The sequence below is a fragment of the Dreissena polymorpha genome, chromosome 5 (assembly GCF_020536995.1).
Source record: "Dreissena polymorpha isolate Duluth1 chromosome 5, UMN_Dpol_1.0, whole genome shotgun sequence".
NCBI classification, from domain to species: Eukaryota; Metazoa; Mollusca; class Bivalvia; order Myida; family Dreissenidae; genus Dreissena; species Dreissena polymorpha.
Genome location: NC_068359.1, coordinates 82,764,782 through 82,785,103, shown reverse-complemented (window position 1 = coordinate 82,785,103; position 20,322 = coordinate 82,764,782). Strand labels below are relative to the sequence as shown.

The following is a 20,322-nucleotide window of genomic DNA, read 5'->3' as shown; positions in this document are numbered from 1 at the left end:
TATTGGGCATGTTCAACATTTATTCAAGTACTGCAATTTGGTCTTTCAGTTTCAGTTACACTTTGAAATAAGAACTGTACAATCAAAAACTTATAGCGTATATTTTTTACCAAAACAAACACTGGTTAGTCACACAAGATACAGCATAATTTTTCTCTGCTTTCTGTTTAGACCTTCAATGGAGGTACAAATTGTAAGCATCAGATGAGTAAGTTTGGTTTGTGTGGTAATGGGGAGCACATCCGGTTAATAATAATCTAATAATCATAAGTCATAAGACACTTCTTTCTCATAATCTAATAATCATAAGTCATAAGACACTTCTTTCTCATAATCTAATAATCATAAGTTATAAGACACTTCTTTCTCATAATCTAATAATCATAAAGTCATAAGACACTTCTTTGTAAAAAAATAAAATAAAATATATATATATAATTTATTTATTATATTTTTTTTGGAAATTGGGATTTTTTTTAAATTTCGGTTTGGGATCGGGTCTGTTTCTTTTGGGAATGCCTCCGTTTTCCGGAGGGGCAGACAGTGCTGAAAAACACCTGCTTTCAAGTTTTTTTTTACAGGGGAGAACCAGCACTTGAAGTCTTAAATGAAGATTTTAAGAATGATTCCAGAATAATAATCAAACCCCAAACTCCTGACTAATGTTTGAAATCCATATCTAACATGCCACTTCTACTACACATTTTTGTGAGTTGGATTTTTTCGCTGTTTTCAACAGCATCTCAGTTATATTATTGCAATCAGTTTACCAACACATATTTTTTTTAAAAGATCCCTTGTTAAAATGTACTAATTGCCACTGCATATGTCAGTAACTGACAACCCCTCTACTTGAATCAGATGAAGGGGAAAATGGCCTTAGAAAGAATTTCATGACAAAGCCCCACAATTTATTTGGCTGGACCAGGGATCATACCTGCCACCCCAGGATTTGTAGTCCAGACCTATACCATTAACTAGCCAGACTGGTTGAACCCTTTACCACTTAAATACGTATGTTAATGCATTTGTAGTCCTTTAAAGGCTTCATTTCTAACCCTTAGATACTGATGAGCAGCAAAAATCATAAAACCTGAACAGACTGCGAGTTACTTGCAGGCTGTTCTGGTTTTATGCTGTTTGCTGCTCATCAGGATCTGAAACCTTTAAAACTTGAATCTAGTAAGAAAGGTATTTAATTAAATGTAACTTTTTAAGAGACTACCAATGCGTGAAAATACGTATCTATGTGGTAAAGGGTTAAATACGTATCTATGTGGTAAAGGGTAAACTAAAATTTCTATGCTTGTCTGGTCGAACAATTAGCCTATCAGACATGAAACAATGCTGAAGCATATCTGTATACTCACCGCCATACTGGCGAGGGTTTTCCATGGTCAACATGGCGACATCATCATCCTCGTCTTCCAGATTGACCTCCCTAGTCCTGACAGCCTGATTTCCATGGTTACTGTTGTCAAGGAAGTTGGCCATGTCGGCAGGCACAGACATGCCTCTGCAAGCAATCTTTGGCAAGCAACAACACCTGAAAGTAAATAAAAATTAGATTGAAAAAAAAATGGACTGTCTGATTTTCAAATTCACTCTCTAAATTACTTTTTTCTGGCCGTATAAATCACCAGAAAAATCGTGTTTAAATATTACCTACTTTAAAAGAGCACTCGGCACCTACATCTTCATGCCTTTGCCATAAACGCTGTTTGGGGTTAAAGATAATCCACTGATAAGAGATAGCGTGACGTGCGAATCAAATATTCAAGCTACATTACACAGTCGTGTGCTGACACGGATGCATCATCAGAATTTTCCAGGTAACTTTCCAGTTGCCAAACTGTGATGTTCACCGTCCAATTGGTTTACGAGAATGCTTGTGAGGGCAGGGTTAACCGGCGACTATTATTTTTTATTGATGTCGGTCACGAAGTTATCATTTAACCAAAATTAACCAATATGTTTTAAGGTTTATATTAAGTACTCATTTTGTTTATTCTTAAGTATTATAATCCTAAGTATTTTTTCCATTTGTCAAAAATAGCATTTACAAAATTAATGTCGCAACTCATAATGTTCAATTTAATATACTGATTATCAAGCACACAGTTTTCATTAAGAATGATGGAATGATTGGTACCTAAATAATAACAAGAAGATCTTGTGCTCATCCCACCCCCTTGAAAATAGGATTTTAGGAATATTAAACCAGCACTGAGAACTGGTTTTTCCCAAGAAAAAAACATAAGAGTGCTTTCTGTGCACTAAACTGAATCTAGCTACAGAGATAGGTTTAAGGAACCTGTAAACTAAAATGTCTGCTAATTATACATTAAAATAAATATTGATATTAAAATCAAATGTGGCTCTGAAATTGATGAAATTCCAAGCATGCAATTTAACTTTGGATTAAACTTTGATATTTATAGCTCCCAAATACCAAACTGGCGCTGACATTTATGCATGATTATATAAAAAGACATGAATATATTTGTCTTCGTACTCATAATAGTTTAATCAATTTAACCATTAGCACTAGGTTTACTGTTATGGCCTATTTACAATCTTGCAAAACATGAGAAAACAAAAACAATTCCGAAAAATGAGAAAGAGTCCATGCACTTACTTGATGATAATTAAGTGCCACATAAATGTTATCATTGACACAGAATAGTAAGGTTCAACACTTTCAACATTAACTGGATTTTCTTATGAAATAACAACATACAAACAAAAAATTCCATAGAAGCTGAAAGGGTCATCCCTGATTAGCTTTAGTCTGTTACACCCACCATTATTTCAGTAAGTATAGCCTATGTGAAGAAAAATAAATTTCATAAACCGTTTACTCATTAGATACGTATTTATACATTTTGTAGTCCCTTAGAAAGTTAAATTTAATTAAAGACCTTACTAGATTCAAGTTGTCAAGGCATTACATGTATTTATAACCCTTTGATACTGATGAGCAGCAAACAGCATAAAACCTTAACAGACTGCCAGTTACTGTCAGGCTGTTCTGGTTGTATGCTGTTTGCACATAGCCATTTTCTCTTTGCTTTTGAGTGGACAAGGGTTAAGCCAAGTTATCCTAGACCGAGGCTCAAACAAAAGTAGCCCGTACATGATCCTGCATAACTTGTCCTCCCAGTGTTTGAAGACCGCCTGCCAGGTGTAGAGGGCGGCAGGCATGATGACCATCACAGTCACCCAGCAGTTGGCCACAATCAGGGACATGAACAGGCCAAAGTCATGAACGGCAGGGATCTGGGAACAATGTGAATATGTTGTGCAAATATTGTGAATATACGAGACATTAGCGTAGAAAATAACCTGACAATATAAGTGGGTTGTAACCTGGTTTATGGACAGCCAGAATCAGGATGCAAACAATGTGAAATGTAACTTATATTAGTGTAGAATCTAACCTTAAGAGACATGAACAATCCAAAATCATGCACTGCTGAAATCTGGTGCAAACAATGGGATTATATCAATTGCCATCTGGAAAAACTGAGCTTAATACAAGTGCTTAATTGTCCTCCCGGATTAGCCTGTGCAGTGCACACTGGCTAATGAGGGACATTTCACACTTTATATGTATTTTTTGACTATAGGAAGTCTTTTCTAAATTAAAATCCAGTCTGAGCGGAAACTGTTGTCCCTGTCCAGCTGTGCTGCTTCACACATGCATTAATCTCAGTTTTCCCACAAACAGTCTTATATATATATATATATATATACATGTATATTCTTTTGATTGAAAGTCACAGACCAAATCAGAATATATCTGTGACATCTTTGAATAGTTGAAATTTACATACAATTGTAAAGTAAAGTATCTACATCAAATCAATGGTTATTGCCGAGAGAGACCGAACTCTGTAAGAAAGTTCAAACAGCTGCAAATACTTTAGAAACTTTGATTGGGTACGTTTGAAGAATATGTAAAAAGAAATTTCACTCAACATATACATGTTTTATATTGAAATACAATAACAATATTAGCAAAAATCTGGAAAAACGGTCTAAATGCATGTTTGCAAAATGTCACAGATTAGCCTGTGAAGTCTGCACAGCCTAATACAGCACGACACTTTCCGCTTTTATGGAATTTTACCTTTTAAATAAGACTTTTCTATCCAGTTAAGGTGAAAGAATTGTGAAACTGCAAAGGCTTTAACCCTTTCAGTGCGGGCACTGGATTTTGAAGGCCTTTGCAAACAGTTTGGATCCAGATGAAACGCCACAGATCGTGGTGTCTCATCAGGATCCAAACTGTTTGCTATTCTGATAGTGGTCTTTGAAAAAAATCGAAGAAAATGCTAATTTTAGAAACTTAGCAAAAGACATTTTAGCAAACGACAAATTTCCCAGCATGCAAAGGCTTTAATCTGGGACAACATTTTACTCATATGCATTAACCTCAGTTTCCCAACAGCATGACTTATAAATAAGTTTATTAACATGAAGATATACATTTAAAAGTTGAACTCTTCAGTTATATTTTTCACATTTTATAAACAACCTGAAGTTAGAAGAATAAACTTTGATAGCATTACAGTTACCATTGTCGTCTGGTATAAAAAATTCAAAATAAGTTGTTGGATATTTGCATATCTGAAAAAGTACAAATACATGTATGCCGATGGTTAAAAATGTTGACAAATGAAAATGAAAACATCAGTGGTCAAAGTACTCAGAAAAACAACAACTTAAGTGTCTTGCAAGTTAACAGAACGCTCTTCATATAGCCCAAAATATACAAAGGCTTGAAAAAATACTGCCTTGAACACAGACTCATTCTGGCATAAAGTTTTGTCCCCAGATAAGCCTGAGCAGTCCACACAGGCTGATCAGGGACAACACTTTATGCCTAAAAAGGATTTTCCTTTAAATTTCCACGAACGAGGCGTAATACTTCTCATTGATGTATTACATAAAAATTACATGAACATTCTTCAGGTGCTCACCATGGAAGCTATGTTCGCTGCAAATGCAGCAGCCGTTGTGAACGATGTAAAGAACGTAGCTTTTCCAGCAGTTCGAAGAGTGTAAAGAGTTCTTTCCCTTGGATTGTCAATGTGTTCCGCTTGGCGGAATATGTTTATGAACACAAACACATCATCCACTCCTGACCAATAAACAGTTTTAAATTATACATAGAAGTGATTTCAGTTGGAAACAAACATAATATAATATTTTATAGCCGCGCTCTGTGAAAAAGTGGTTCAATGCATGTGCGTAAAGTGTCATCCCAGTTTAGCCTGTGCAGTCTGCACAGGCTAATCAGGTACAACACATTCCACTTTTAATAGTTTTATGATAGTTTTCATATCAAGAAAGTCTCTCTTTATAAAAAAATCAAGTTTAGGTGGATTGCACAGGCTAATCTGGGATGACACTTTACGCACATGCATTAAACCCCCCTTTCAATGAGAGACCATCCTACATATAATATATATATAAAATATGAACGCCTTGAAATAGATCTTAAATGTAAAACCCCGGGCTGTTTCCTTCTTGAAATTATTCTTTTATATTATTTTCCATTAATCATATTTGGTTCATACCAACATTCTTAATAATCAAGCCAAAAAGTAACTAGATGTTTCCCAATGTTGCCTGCAACATGTTAAGCAAACACTGCCATCATTTTTTGCAGTTATTTTTACAATGCCCGGAAAAAATATGAAGATCAGGGATTTATTTCCATTAAGTATTAAGTACCTGTAAAAGGTACTTTCCCAATTGAGGAAAATCTACAAAATTTTCAATTGCCATCAGAAAACTTCCCAAAACAAAAGGAAGATTTTTTTGTCAATCTCGTTCCAAAAATGCTATATCTGCAAGTGAACAAATGAAATGAGCATTTAAACTAAACATTTCAAGTCATTTCTAGCCAAAATGCATGTAAATGAATATTTAAATTGGTTTCTGTAATTTATACCAAGCAATTTAAGGCACATAATTCCCAATCTGAATAATTCACGACCCAAATGTTCCCAATTTGAGGTAGGTTTTTTCCCTTTATTTTTTCCCAATTGATACGGTACCAATACTTTTCCTAATTGGGAAAAAAAATGGCTGAAGATATAGTCTGAAGACTATGGTCTTAAGGACATTGCACCCTGCAGTGTAACCTTGAATTTTTACCTAGGGATACAGATAATACAATATTGCCAGTTACATATGTGGCACGTTATGTTTAAATGGACGGATCAGTTATAATGTTACACCCCACAATATTTCGGAAATATAGACCTATGTTAAGACATCTTGTATGTGAAAAACAATCAACTTTATTTAGTTTAGTTTAACTTAAACCTATGTATTTTAGCTCAATTGCATCGAAAGCCAAAGGCTTATTTGGAAAGCCCTCGGGGCCGTTTCCTGGGACTAGAACCAGTACTTGGTGGCTATGGGGGAGATCTAAAGATTGCTCCCACAGTGGGGATCATAATATATCCACTACGCCACCTCAACCTTATTTTAATTTCTTTATTCTTTTAATTAATTTCAAATTATCATCATAATATTTAAACCCACCTATACCGAGGATCACAAATGCAGCAGCACCATTTAGAATACCCAGTGCCTGGATGCTGAACACCACATGGTAGAAGAAAATGGCAAGAGGGGCACTTAGAAGAACGCTAAGAAAGCCCCAAAAGGTCAGCCAAAGTGACCCCGAGGTCAGAACAAGCATCAAGAGGAATATGGCAAGCAGGGCATAGAGGGCGAGTTTCACGTCCCTCCAAAAGGTCATCTCGACCTCGTAGTCAAAGATCTCGTTTCCGCCATAGAGGACAGAAATCTCCCTGAAATGAAAGAAAATCATTGTTAACTTATACAGCATTGTAGAGGACTGGAGGACTGACATTCAATGATAAGCATAGGCTAATCAGGGTCAACACTTTCTGCTTTGATGGATTTTACAATTGAAGAAAGTCTCTTTTAAACAAAAATACAGTTTAAATGGAAGGTGTTGTCCCTAATTAGCATGTGCAGAAAGCACAGGCTAATCTGGGATGACTCTTGAAACACGTGCATTAAGCCCATTGTCCCAGAAAGATTCTCATATATACATATTTTGGACCTGTTGTAAACTTTGCATGGACCAGTTGTGACTTTGCAATCCATGTTTGTTTTTTATATTTTGTTTATGTGGTGGAAAAGTACCGGTATTCCATTGCCTTTTTTGTTCTCAAGTATGCAGTATTATATTGTTTAGTTTGTGCTGTCATACAATAATTATTTGCTACATTTGAGGAATTTCTTGGACAAATATTTACAAGTATGTTTTTAAAGAAAAGTATTTTCATTTACCATAAATATTTGCAAAAATGAAGTTTTTCACACTGCATTTGTTGAGCAGTCAAGATTGGACAACAGGAGTTAAGCAAAACGGAGCAGGCACGCCACTCTGCTATTTTGCTCTACATTTTTCCCTATGAATTATTCAATCATTACATTAACTTATCAAGTCTTATTTTTGTGCTAAATAGAGACAAAATGCAAGCATACTTGGATGAGGCCTTGGAGAACATGTCGATGTAGGACACCACAAACTCCTTGTACTTCTCCGTCTGCTTGTCTTTGTCCAAGTATGCTGTGGAATACCCTGATAATAACAGGACATGTAATACGTAAGTACAATAAATCTAACAGTAAACTAAATCTCAAAGAACACTTTACCTTAAAGTACACTTATTCTTAAAGTATAAATGTACACTTAATCTAAAAGTACAGTTATATATATAATTTAAAAGTACAGTTTATCTAAAAGTACGCTTAATCTCAAAGTACACTTAATCTCAAAGTGCACTTTATCTAAAAGAGCAGTTTATCTAAAAGTACACTTAATCTATATGTAAACTTAATTTATAAATACACTTAATTAATGAGTACATTTAATCAGTAAGTACACTTTATCTGAAGTACACTAAATCTAAAAGTACAAAAAATCTAACTGTATTCTAAATTTAACAGTACATAAGCAACGAATTTATTAAGACCAAAAGTACAAGTACCAGCCCAACCCTGAAATTCTGAAAATTTGCGTTCTGAAGTCTTCATATTGGGAAATTTGTGTATTTGATTGTTTGCTCCGAAATACTATATACTTTAACATTGACAACAAAGTGTTGTCAATTTTTTGGAAACCTGCAATTGGGAAAAAAATGTTGATGACAAATGGGAAATTTGTAGTTTTCTCCTAATTGGCAAAGTACTGTTTTATAAAGAAGGAAAAATATTGCTGTACATAAGTCTACAAGTATTTATGTATAAAAGTACACTTAATCTAAAAGGTACATTAAATATTTAAGTACACTTAATCTTAAAGCGATTGATATTGCAATTATAGTCATTTATATTCAAATGTTCAGCTCATCGATCATCAGAAAGGAGCACAGACATTGTGTAAGTATATTTGAGCAACATTCTGGGAAATCTGGGCTTCCTGCATGTCCACACAGGCTAATCAGGGTTGACTGGGCTTCCTGCATGTCCACACAGGCTAATCAGGGTTGACTGGGCTTCCTGCATGTCCACACAGGCTAATCAGGGTTGACTGGGCTTCCTGCATGTCCACACAGGCTAATCAGGGTTGACTAGGCTTCCTGCATGTCCACACAGGCTAATCAGGGTTGACTGGGCTTCCTGCATGTCCACACAGGCTAATCAGGGTTGACTGGGCTTCCTGCATGTCTACACAGGCTAATCAGGGTTGACTGGGCTTCCTGCATGTCCACACAGGCTAATCAGGGTTGACTGGGCTTCCTGCATGTCCACACAGGCTAATCAGGGTTGACTGGGCTTCCTGCATGTCCACACAGGCTAATCAGGGTTGACTGGGCTTCCTGCATGTCCACACAGGCTAATCAGGGTTGACTGGGCTTCCTGCATGTTCACACAGGCTAATCAGGGTTGACTGGGCTTCCTGCATGTCCACACAGGCTAATCAGGGTTGACTGGGCTTCCTGCATGTCCACACAGGCTAATCAGGGTTGACTGGACTTCCTGCATGTCCATACAGGCTAATCAGGGTTGACTGGGCTTCCTGCATGTCCACACAGGCTAATCAGGGTTGACTGGGCTTCCTGCATGTCCACACAGGCTAATCAGGGTTGACTGGGTTTCCTGCATGTCCACACAGGCTAATCAGGGTTGACTGGGCTTCCTGCATGTCCACACAAGCTAATCAGGGTTGACTCGGCTTCCTGCATGTCCACACAGGCTAATCAGGGTTGACTCGGCTTCCTGCGTGTCCACACAGGCTAATCAGGGTTGACTGGGCTTCCTGCATGTCCACACAGGCTAATCAGGGTTGACTGGGCTTCCTGCATGTCCACACAGGCTAATCAGGGTTGACTGGGCTTCCTGCATGTCCACACAGGCTAATCAGGGTTGACTGGGCTTCCTGCATGTCCACACAGGCTAATCAGGGTTGACTGGGCTTCCTGCATGTCCACACAGGCTAATCAGGGTTGACTGGGCTTCCTGCATGTCCACACAGGCTAATCAGGGTTGACTGGGCTTCCTGCATGTCCACACAGGCTAATCAGGGTTGACTGGGCTTCCTGCATGTCCACACAGGCTAATCAGGGTTGACTGGGCTTCCTGCATGTCCACACAGGCTAATCAGGGTTGACTGGGCTTCCTGCATGTCCACACAGGCTAATCAGGGTTGACTGGGCTTCCTGCATGTCCACACAGGCTAATCAGGGTTGACTGGACTTCCTGCATGTCCATACAGGCTAATCAGGGTTTACGCTTTCCACCTAAACTGGATCTTTGTTTGGAAGAGACTTCCTTCAAACAACATAATTCCATTAAAGGAAATAATTCTCCATGATTGGCCTGTGCAGAATGCACAGGCTTATCTAGGACTACACTTTATGCACATGCATTACCCCTTTGCCTCCCAGAAATAAAGTGAAAATGGATATGTGCAAACAGCATAAAACCAGAACAGCCTGAGAGTAACTCACAGTCTGTTCAGGTTTTATGCTGTTTGCTGCACATCAGTATCTAAGGGTTAGAATTGAAGCCTTTTAAACATGAATCTAGTAAGAAAGGTATTTAATTAAAAACAACTTTTTAAGGGACTAAAAATCCATAAAAATACATATCTACATGTAAGTGGTAAAGGATTAAATATGTATCTAAGTGGTAAAGGGTTAAGTACAGATTTCCAAGAAAGAGGCTTAATATTTTCTAGTTGACTACTATTGAGTTGAACCTTTTTAGAACTCTGCATACATGTTATTGCACATACCTTCTAAAGGTGCCCCAAATATGACCTCGGTCCTTATGAGACGACTCTTCATATAGGAACTATTCACTTTATCATCAACGTAATAATAAAACTTAGTTGATGTCATGGCCAGCTTCAGAGCACTGTCAATGTTGTCCATGTTTTCTCCTAGACCATCGTAATACACGTTCCCGTTGTCATCCCTCGATGGATAAAAATAGCCCATGAGGGAATTCAGGGGCGCGCAACCACTGATAGCTTTAATGGCTGGGTCTGCCTGAATCACAGGGTGATAGAGGTCCTTGAAACAGAACTCTGTGAATTGTTTGTGCGCAATAATTTGCTTCTCTACTTCATGTACCTGTTGAAGCCTCTCTCTTGTAAACATGTTCTCCCCGTCCTCTGCTAGGAACACGACCTGAAGAAAGGGAAATGTAAAGATAAATGAGCCTTGCTCTGGTAAAACAGGGCTTAATGCATATGCCTAAAAGTGTCCTGCCAGATGACTTTTTAATCTGCATGAGCCAAGCTCTGTTTAAAGTGGGTTTAAAGCATGTGCATTAAGTGTTGTCTCAGATAAGCCTGTGCAGTCTGTACAGGCTAATCAGGGACAACACTTTCCTCTTTTATGATATTATCTGTTTAAAGAAAGTCTCTTCTTAGCAAAGATCTAGTTGAGGCAGAGCGTATCGTCCCTCATTATGTAGTGCTTTACGATGCATTAAACCCCAGATGAGGCTTTATGCAGTAATCTTGATTTTGGCTAAGAATGGCCTTCCTTTAATTAAAAAAATGCCATACAAGTGAAAAGTGTCATCTCTGATTAGCCTGTGCTGAGTAAGTCAATTAGCTGCACTCTGGGAAAATGGCGCTTAATGCATAAGCCTTAAGTGTTTTCCCAGGTTAGTGCAGTCTGCATGGGCTAATCAGGGATAAAACTTTCTGCCTAGACTGGATTTTCACAGAGACTTCCTTAAAACCAAAAAACATACAGTGGAACTGATTATCCCTGATTAGGCTACATGTAGACTTCAAATGCTTATCTGTGATAACACTTTATGTACATGCATTAAAAGCCATTTTCCGCAGTAAGGCTCAAATGCAGGCACAAAGTGACAGAGAAAATGATGCTGGTACTTTCAAAGTTGGATTTACGCTTTCACCTGCGAAACATGCTTCTTGCTGCAGAATGGATTATTAGACTTAATAATTGTTTGCACTGAATTATCATCTTCTTTATTCAATAGCACACATGAGTAGATTTAACACAAAGCAAACACGAAAAAACATAATAAAACAATTGACCAAATGAATGGTTTCAGAGTTCAAAACTTTAAACAAACACTGGATTTACAAGACATGTACATCAACCTCTTAATGCTGAAAAAAAAATGGCCGAGTTGTTTCCCTTAGAATGCATATATATATATATATATATATATATATATATATATATATATATATATATATATATATATATAAATATATATATATATATATAACAAGGGACAAAATTGTCATAAAACCAGGTTTTCATTGTGAAAAAGAAGTCTGATAAAGGAAGACAACTCAAACTGAACTTTTGAACTGAACAAACAAAATTAACCCCCCTTTGTTACAAAATGTGGCGACCTTGACCTTGGAGATATTGATGTGATTCTTTCGTGCAACACACTGTCCCATGATGGAGAACAAATGTGCCAAATGATTTTAAATCTCACAATGAATGACATAGTTATGCCCGGACAAGCTCATTTATGGCCATTTTTGACCTTTGAACTCGAAGTGTGACCTTGACCTTGGAGATATCGACGTAATAATTTCGTGCAAAACACCGTCTAATGATGGTGAACAAATGTGCCAAATGATTTTAAAATCTCACAAAAAACGACAAAGTTATGGCCCGACCGCCTGCCGACATTCGCCAATCTAATAACCAGTTTCTTCCTACGAAAAACCTGGTTAAAAACGAATGCAATCACTTAATATAAATGATTTTATTTTATAAGTCAATGATTTCTAAAAAAAAGAGACAGACTACATTGTATGTCAGGTAAACACAATAAGCATATCAAATTTTTCATTGAAATGAAGTTAATAGAATAACAAGGATCAAATTAAACTAAAAATTAATTAAGCAACACTCTTGGAAAACAAATGACGCAAGTGTGTGAAGTGTTATCCTAGATTAGCCTGAACAGCCCCAACAGACTAATCAGGGATGACCCATTCCGCATTTAAGGCGTTTTAAATGAGGTCTCCTGTCAGCAGAAATCCAGTTAAGAAGGAAAGTGTTGTCCCAGATCAGCCTGAACAGCCCCAACAGACTAATCATGGTTGACCCTTTCTACCTTTAAGGAATTTCGCATTTCAAAGGAATGTTCCTGTCAGTGAAAATCCAGTTAAACAGGAAAGTGTTGTCCCTGATTAGCCTGTGTGGACTTCACACGCTAATCTGGGACAAAACCTTACACACATCTATTAAGCCCCGTTTTGCCCAGAGTGACACTCATTTTGAATATAATTTGTCTATCATTACCTGCATTTTCCAGCGAGGAGAGGACTGGCGTGGTGCCACACTGATATACTGGTTGCCCGGAGAATCACGCTTGACACGTTTGCCATTTGCACCGTTTCCTGCAACACAAGTCATGTTTTTTTGGTTAACTTTAGTTTGCAAGTTCAGACAGTAAATACAGAATTCAGCCCAATTAACTACTTATATTTTTATTGCTTTACTTATGTACAATTTGAAAAAAAAAAATGTCTTGATGGCTTATGCATCTAAGAGTGGGAAAGATTTTGTTTTTTTTTCTTCATTGATTATGTTCATTTTGAATCTTAAATTGTTAAACTGGACAGTAAATAATAACATCTACAAAATCCAAATGTCAGTGGGGTCAGGATGTGTTACAAAGAAAGCCCTAGATTTATGAGTTTTCCGTATATCACATGACCAGTCAATAAATATATTTACTTTCAATCATTTAGAAAAAGAAACCTTAAGATCATAATTGTATGGAAAAAAAATTGTATAAGAGCTTAAACACTGTAAAAGTAAAGATATATTCAATTGCATTTACCATTATATTCAATTGTTGGTTATAATTATTCACTGCTCATTTTGTTTGCCCAGGTGTTGGAGGCATGGCCCCCATTAACACTACAACGTGGCTCCAATGGTTTGCTATGTATGCATTTGATAGCCAGATATTTAAACAATTGACACCTTTCCCGGCTCATAAGCAAAGTAAAAATTTAAGCTTGAATCTAGTTAGAAAGGTCTTTAATTATATTTAACTTTCTAAGGGACTACAAATGCATCAAAATACGTTTCTAAGTGGGAAATTCAACACCATGACATACAGTTATGCAATACATTTACCAGGAGCATGATCTCCAAACAACCACTGAAACTTCTTAGGCAAGTCCCCGCTCATATATCCATTACTCATGTTCCTCTTAGCAGCCTGAAAGGCTCCCCAGCCCATCGACGCTTCATGCTGCGGTATTCTGAACGCTCTATACGACTTATCTATCAACAGACCCGGCTCCTTCTTAAACACTGCGTATGCACCGAGTCCTACACTCACCACCAACATGATCAACAGACAAAAAACACTCAAAATCATGTCTATCCTCTTCTGCCATTGTATGTTTTTAAAATAGGCCAGATTGATCCGCGGCAGGCGTAAGTAGATTTGATTGCGGGCACAACACTTGCAAGAAGACTCGGGTTCCTGTTCAAGTCCTGAAATGTAGCCGGCGGGTATGTCCTCCGAGAAGGTCTGATCAAGAAGTACCCGCTCGTCACTGTTTAAGGACTCGTCGTCCAATGGCAGGTAGGGTGGTCTGGAACCCATTGGCAGGAATCTGGGCATGTTGTTCTGCTCAAACGCTGCTGCTGGGAATGTTTGGTTGTGTATTCATGCAGCAATTTTGGTGTGTCAAAGAGGCATCTTGAGTTTGTGAAAAAAACTCTGAAATAGGAAAATTACATATCAGTTATAATTAATAAATCAAGGTGTTGTAATGTTTTTAAAAATTTTTTTTTAACAGTTTTAAAAGTCAATATATTGTGCCCATGCTTTGATCCGTGCAGTGTTAGTTTAGTTTAAACCTATTTATTTTAGCTTGATTGCATCTTAAGCCTATTTGAGCCTATTTGGCTTATTTTAAACGCAAAGGTAGTTGTTTTTAAATGCTTTGAGCTTTTATGTTTACATACTTACAGCTCAAACTTCTTTGTTGCACAGGCAAAAACCATGTTCAATTATGTCCCCAGAATGTCTATATAATCAAGTTCATTAAAGCTAATACACAAATGTACTTTGAAACAAACACAATCCGTGTTATTATCAACATCTAGTTAAGTTTGTTTTGTGGAGAAATAGTCGAATGATTGTTTTGTTAATAAAACAGTTATTAAACCCAAACCAAAAGTTTTAAATTGACAATTATAGCCGTTAAAGTGAACGGTTACGCAGCAATAATTGTTTCACCCAATTGTCTGATGGCCTGTTGTTATGCTGTCAGTTAAAAGTTTATAGTGTACAACAGTGTTAACGTACAGTTCCCTCATATCGAGCTTGTCCTGGTTTTGATAATTTTGTTAACAGTAAGAACGAGGCTCTTGTGATGATGTCACACTCATGCGCTCCACATATTTTGCTTAACCCTTTCCCACTCAGAGGCAAAGTGAAAATGGGTATGTGCAAACAGCATAAAACCAGAACAGCCTGCAAGTAACTCTGTCTGTTCAGGTTTCATGCTATTTGCTGCTCAAGAGTACCTAAGGATTGGAAATGAAGCCTTTAAAAATCGAATCTACACTTGGAGACACTTCTAACGCATCACTTAATCATATCAATATAGCTCCCTTATTTTTGATCAGATTGTGTTGAAATTTGGACCAAGAATAATTCAACACGTATCTGATAACTCCTGAAAATTTAATTGAAATTGAAAAACAACAAAATGTAAAACTTAACAAATTAAAAACGTCATTTCAAAAGTCAAATTCGCAGACTCGTACAATGTTAAATAATAACAATGTGAAAATAAAACGCATAAACTTACACGTCTTAATAACTGACCGGCTTGCAACATGCCGATTGAGCAAATTCGCTCGTGAATATTCATACAAGCCATAATGTTTTTCTTAAATTAATGTTATGTTGTTCTTGTGTAAAAACTTACCTAGAATTATGAAATTGAAATTAAATTGGAATAAAATGTATATCGCCTTTTACTACACTTGGTGATTTTTCCAATGCAACACTTTTAAAGGGACTGTCCAACAGATTTTGGCATGTATTAAAGCTTGTCATTAAGTGCTTAAAATGCTTTATATTGAAAAGTTACAACATTTGAACTAAAAATCTCCAGTAAAACAATAAGAATACAAATTAAAAAAAGACGAAAAAACTTTAACCTCCACAGGGCTCGAACCACTGACCCCTAGAGTCATGGAGTTATGGAGTAAAATGTCTCCCGACTTAACCACTCGACCATCCACGCTCACGTCAAATGCGGAGGTATTTTTTAGCTATATAAGCAATCCTCGTAGTTCCCCAAAATATCGATTCGCGTCGAACGACGCTTTTGACTGTTGGACAGTCCCTTTAAAACTTACATATCTTAGTAATGAGTGAATATTTTTATTTAAAATTGCACATGTGATCATTTGACTACAGTATGTGCAAGCTAACAAAAAAATCATTCATCCGTGACGATCGGACGCTTTAGCAAGTGGGAAAGGTAGCCTGTAAAATGTAAAGTGCGCGATTGCGCTCCTGAATACATGTATTCATCAAGCTATATTGTTTTGTAAATTAATTTATGTTTTCCTTATGTAAGAACCCACATTAAATAATTAAATTGAAATAAAACTAGAATTAAATCGCGTTTCAACATTTTCATGTGCACAAATATAGAACCACACCTACCCCACGTGCTAAAGCGTCCAATCGTCATGGATGAATGATTTTATCGTGAGCTTGCATAGAACGTAGTCAAATGATCGTATGTAAAATTTTAAATCAATATCTTTACTCGTAACTGAGATATTCAAGATTGAAAAGTGATGCGTCAGAAGTGTCTCCAAGTGTAGTAAAAAAGGTCTTTAATTAAATACATAATTCTGATGGACTACGCATGCATCAAAATATGTATCTAAGTGGTTTTGGGCACTAACATAACTTCAGTTGAAATACAATACAAACACAACCAGAATGAAGAAAAAACTGGTAAAATTGCATTCAAAATCTTACATCAACACAAAATAATCCAAATTTATCCATATTGCATACATTTTATTGGTCTTCTTAATTAAATTTACTCATAAATTGCAAAATGAAACAGACAACTGCAGTAGTATAATTAGTAGTATATAGTTTTATTTCTATGATTTATTTTAAAAAAAAATACTTTTACTTTCTCCTGATTCTCAGAAAATGTTGCATACAAAATTCTAGCATAAGAACTGGCCACAAATTGGGTCAGGTGATGTACAGATGTTCAGTGGGAATACCCCCAACTGAATTGGATGTTAATTTCATCAAATCTTTTAAAGCGAGATTATACGATTTGTTATACGTGTTAAATTGTAATCTATTGATAAACAAGGGACAAAATTGTCACAAAACCAGGTTTTCATTGTGAAAAAAAAATCTGATAAAGGGAGAAAACTCAAACTGAACTTTTGAAATGACCAAAAAAAATTAACCCCCTTTGTAAGTTTTTTTTTTTTTTAAATCTATTTTTAGTCGTGGCGACCTTGACATTGGAGATATTGACGTGATTCTTTCGTGGGACACACCGTCCCATGATGGTGAACAAATGTGCCAAATGATTTTAAAATCTCACAATGAATGACATAGTTATGGCCAGGACAAGCTCATTTATGGCCATTTTTGACCTTTGAACTCTAAGTGTGACCTTGACCTTGGAGATATCGACGTAATTATTTCGCGCGACACACCGTCCAATGATGGTGAACAAATGTGCCAAATGATTTTAAAATCTGACGATGAACGACATAGTTATGGCTCGGACAAGCTCATTTATGGCCATTTTTGACCTTTGAACTCAAAGTGTGACCATGACCTTGGAGATATCGACGTAATTATTTCGCGCGACACACCGTCCAATGATGGTGAACAAATGTGCCAAATGATTTTAAAATCTGACAATGAACGACATAGTTATGGCCCGGACAAGCTTATTCCGCCAGCCAGCCCGCCAGCATTCGCCAATCTAATAACCAGTTTTTTCCTTCGGAAAACCTGGTTAAATATGTTACAATAACACAAAATAGGCAAGAAATATTATACATTGAAGAAGAATTTCATAAAATGCAGCAAAGACAAATTAGCGCCCCGAGCCGATTGTGACAAAGATATTTTGTACATATTTTCCTACAATAAGCGAAGCATTCGTCTTTTTAGTTAGTGTTAGCGTTCTTGAGTTATCATCCGGAAACCATTTTACTATTTCGGGTCACCGTGACCTTGACCTTTGACCTAGTGACCTGAAAATCAATAGGGGTCATCTGCGAGTAATGATCAATGTACCTATGAAGTTTCATGATCCTAGGAATAAGCGTTCTAGAGTTATCACCGGAAACCATTTTACTATTTCGGGTCACCATGACCTTGACCTTTGACCTAGTGACCTGAAAATCAATAGGGTTCATCTGCGAGTCATGATCAATGTATCTATGAAGTTTCATAATCCTAGGCATAAGCGTTCTTGAGTTATCATCTGGAAACCCTTTTACTATTTCGGGTCACCGTGACCTTTGACCTAGTGACCTGAAAATCAATAGGGGTCATCTGCGAGTCATCAGGGGTTTTTCAGCACTGTCTGCGCCTTCGGAAAACAGAGGCACTCCCAAAGCAAACAGACCCGATTACAAACCAAAATTATAAAAACAATTCCCAATTTCCACAAAAAAATTTTTTTTTTTTTAAAGAATGAAGTGTCTTATAACTTGTGTGACTAACCAGTGTTTGGTTTGGTAAAAATATCTGCTTTAAGGTTTTGACTGTTCATTTCTTATCTCAGAGTGTAACTGTAACTGAAAAACAGAACTGCAGTACTTGAATAAACGTAGAACATGCCCAATGTTGCATCTGTTTATATAAAGAAGAAAAAAAAAAGTTATTTGTTAGACCACCGAATTATTTAAGCATGATAAATTCACAATTTTTTCCCAAATGAGCCATTTCATTGAAGCAAAAATTCCCAAAATGGCCAATTTTGTCGATAAAAAATTCCCAATTTGGTCAGACTCCTTTTCCCAAAATACATGTAGGCAGAAAAACCACTGTGAGTCATGATCAATGTACCTATGAAGTTTCATGATCCTAGGCATAAGCATTCTTGAGTTATCATCCGGAAACCATTTTACTATTTCGGGTCACCGTGACCTTGACCTTTGACCTAGTGACCTGAAAATCAATAGGGGTCATCTGCGAGTCATGATCAATGTACCAATGAAGTTTCATGATCCTAGGCCTAAGCATTCTTGAGTTATCATCCGGAAACCATCTGGTGGATGGATATATGGACGGACCGACATGAGCAAAACAATAAACCCCCTCTTCTTCAAAGGGGGGCATAAATATCTAGCTCAGGGCTTTCCACAGGCCATTTAACGATCCCTCGCCGGGGCGCTTGAATTTCGAAATCAGAGTCCCCGGGGCGCTTGAAATTTTCCGATCAGTGTATTTTTCAGTAAAAGAAAGTGGAGATTGTCAAAAAAAATCAAGGTTTCTCTATCAGTGTATTAATATTCCCTGTTTTAAGAGCACTCTGTACCTACTTTCACAAGTTATCGCCATAAACACCACAAGGGGTAATGGATAATCCACTGATAAGAGAATAGCATGACGCGCGTATCGATTATTCTAGCCACATTACAGTCATTTAAATGCTGACAGGGATGTATTAGGTAACTTTCCAGTAGTTAAACTGTGATGTTCAATGTCCAATTGGTTATGCAAATGCTTATGAGGACGGGGTTAACTATCAACCATTATTTTTGATTGACGTCAGGCATGAAGTAAGAGTTTATCGCAGCTTGATTAGCAAGAGGTTGTAGCATTTACGTAATATAAAACCGGTAACAAGAACAGTACATTAAAGACGGTTTCGGGCATCATCATCACACCTTTTTACTGTAAACAAGTGTTACCTATGACTCATAATTAATACGAGAAATTAATTGCAAGTGGTAAACAATTAACTACTTATTGCGAGTAAGTTGTGCAAATAACTCCCGGTTACAATTATGCGATAACAATTTACTTCCAGTACATGTATATTTCATCATGTCTATTTATAGAACTGATTCACCTCGTTTTTCTGACATTTATTTGACACATAATGTGCTTTAAAAAATTTTCGTTGAATTAATTACGAACACTTGTAAATGTTTCGTCCGATAATCAATACCAGGGGTTGAAGAATTTTTCCAGAGCCACTCGCCCTGCAGGGCGAGTAGGCCTGACAATCCACTCGCCCTTCACTTTAATCTACTCGCCCTGCATTAAAAAAATAGATATCTATATTTAAAGTTATGATCAACCAGAACCTTCTAAACCTACTTAACATAGTGACACTAAACTGCAAACAAATTATCTACATTATCTGATGGATTATATTTGCTTTCCTTACGTTTTCTGCACCTCTTTCCTTTCCTCAATTCTTTCCGCTTCTTATTTTGCCGACCTTTCTAATTCTTTCTGTTCCCTGTCGCCACCCACCTTGCAGATATTTTAAAATAGAACTCTTTTCCATTTTAATATTACAGACGAACTTTTACTGAAAGACACGCTTGATTGACAAACTGTTACAATATGGTGAATTTTGCCTAAGGCTTCTGATCACAAAATTCGGAATTATTCTGTTTATAAATAATTATTTTTTTTCTGTTTATTTTTAATTAAATATAAGAAGTATTATAATTAACCAGTGATGTATTATTGTTTTATTGATATTTACATTAAAATTCACTGAATGACCAATATATTTACCAGTTTTAT

At 36.7% G+C, this 20,322-nt stretch overlaps 2 protein-coding genes and 1 long non-coding RNA gene across 3 annotated transcripts in view; 1 reads left to right on the top strand and 2 right to left on the bottom strand.

Moving 5' to 3' along the window:
* LOC127882023 (uncharacterized) overlaps positions 1-19,074 on the bottom strand; it is a 51,652-nt gene extending 32,578 nt beyond the window's left edge. The window contains exon 1 of the long non-coding RNA XR_008050379.1: positions 18,625-19,074. This is a non-coding gene — a long non-coding RNA (uncharacterized LOC127882023). The remainder of the gene's footprint in view (positions 1-18,624) is intronic.
* Positions 1-20,322, top strand: part of LOC127881997 (polyamine-transporting ATPase 13A3-like) — a 563,467-nt gene that overhangs the window by 249,772 nt on the left and 293,373 nt on the right. The gene's annotated exons all lie outside the window — the stretch shown is intronic.
* The window catches only part of LOC127881996 (protein dispatched homolog 3-like), a 52,218-nt gene that overhangs the window by 28,469 nt on the left and 3,427 nt on the right, over positions 1-20,322 (bottom strand). Inside the window, exons 2-9 of the mRNA XM_052430330.1 lie at positions 13,659-14,253; positions 12,813-12,910; positions 10,295-10,691; positions 7,540-7,636; positions 6,562-6,833; positions 4,986-5,146; positions 3,137-3,279; positions 1,371-1,546 (exon numbers count right to left, since the gene is read on the bottom strand). Coding sequence (XP_052286290.1) covers positions 1,371-1,546; positions 3,137-3,279; positions 4,986-5,146; positions 6,562-6,833; positions 7,540-7,636; positions 10,295-10,691; positions 12,813-12,910; positions 13,659-14,154 — 1,840 coding nt within the window. The 5' untranslated portion in view covers positions 14,155-14,253. The remainder of the gene's footprint in view (positions 1-1,370; positions 1,547-3,136; positions 3,280-4,985; positions 5,147-6,561; positions 6,834-7,539; positions 7,637-10,294; positions 10,692-12,812; positions 12,911-13,658; positions 14,254-20,322) is intronic.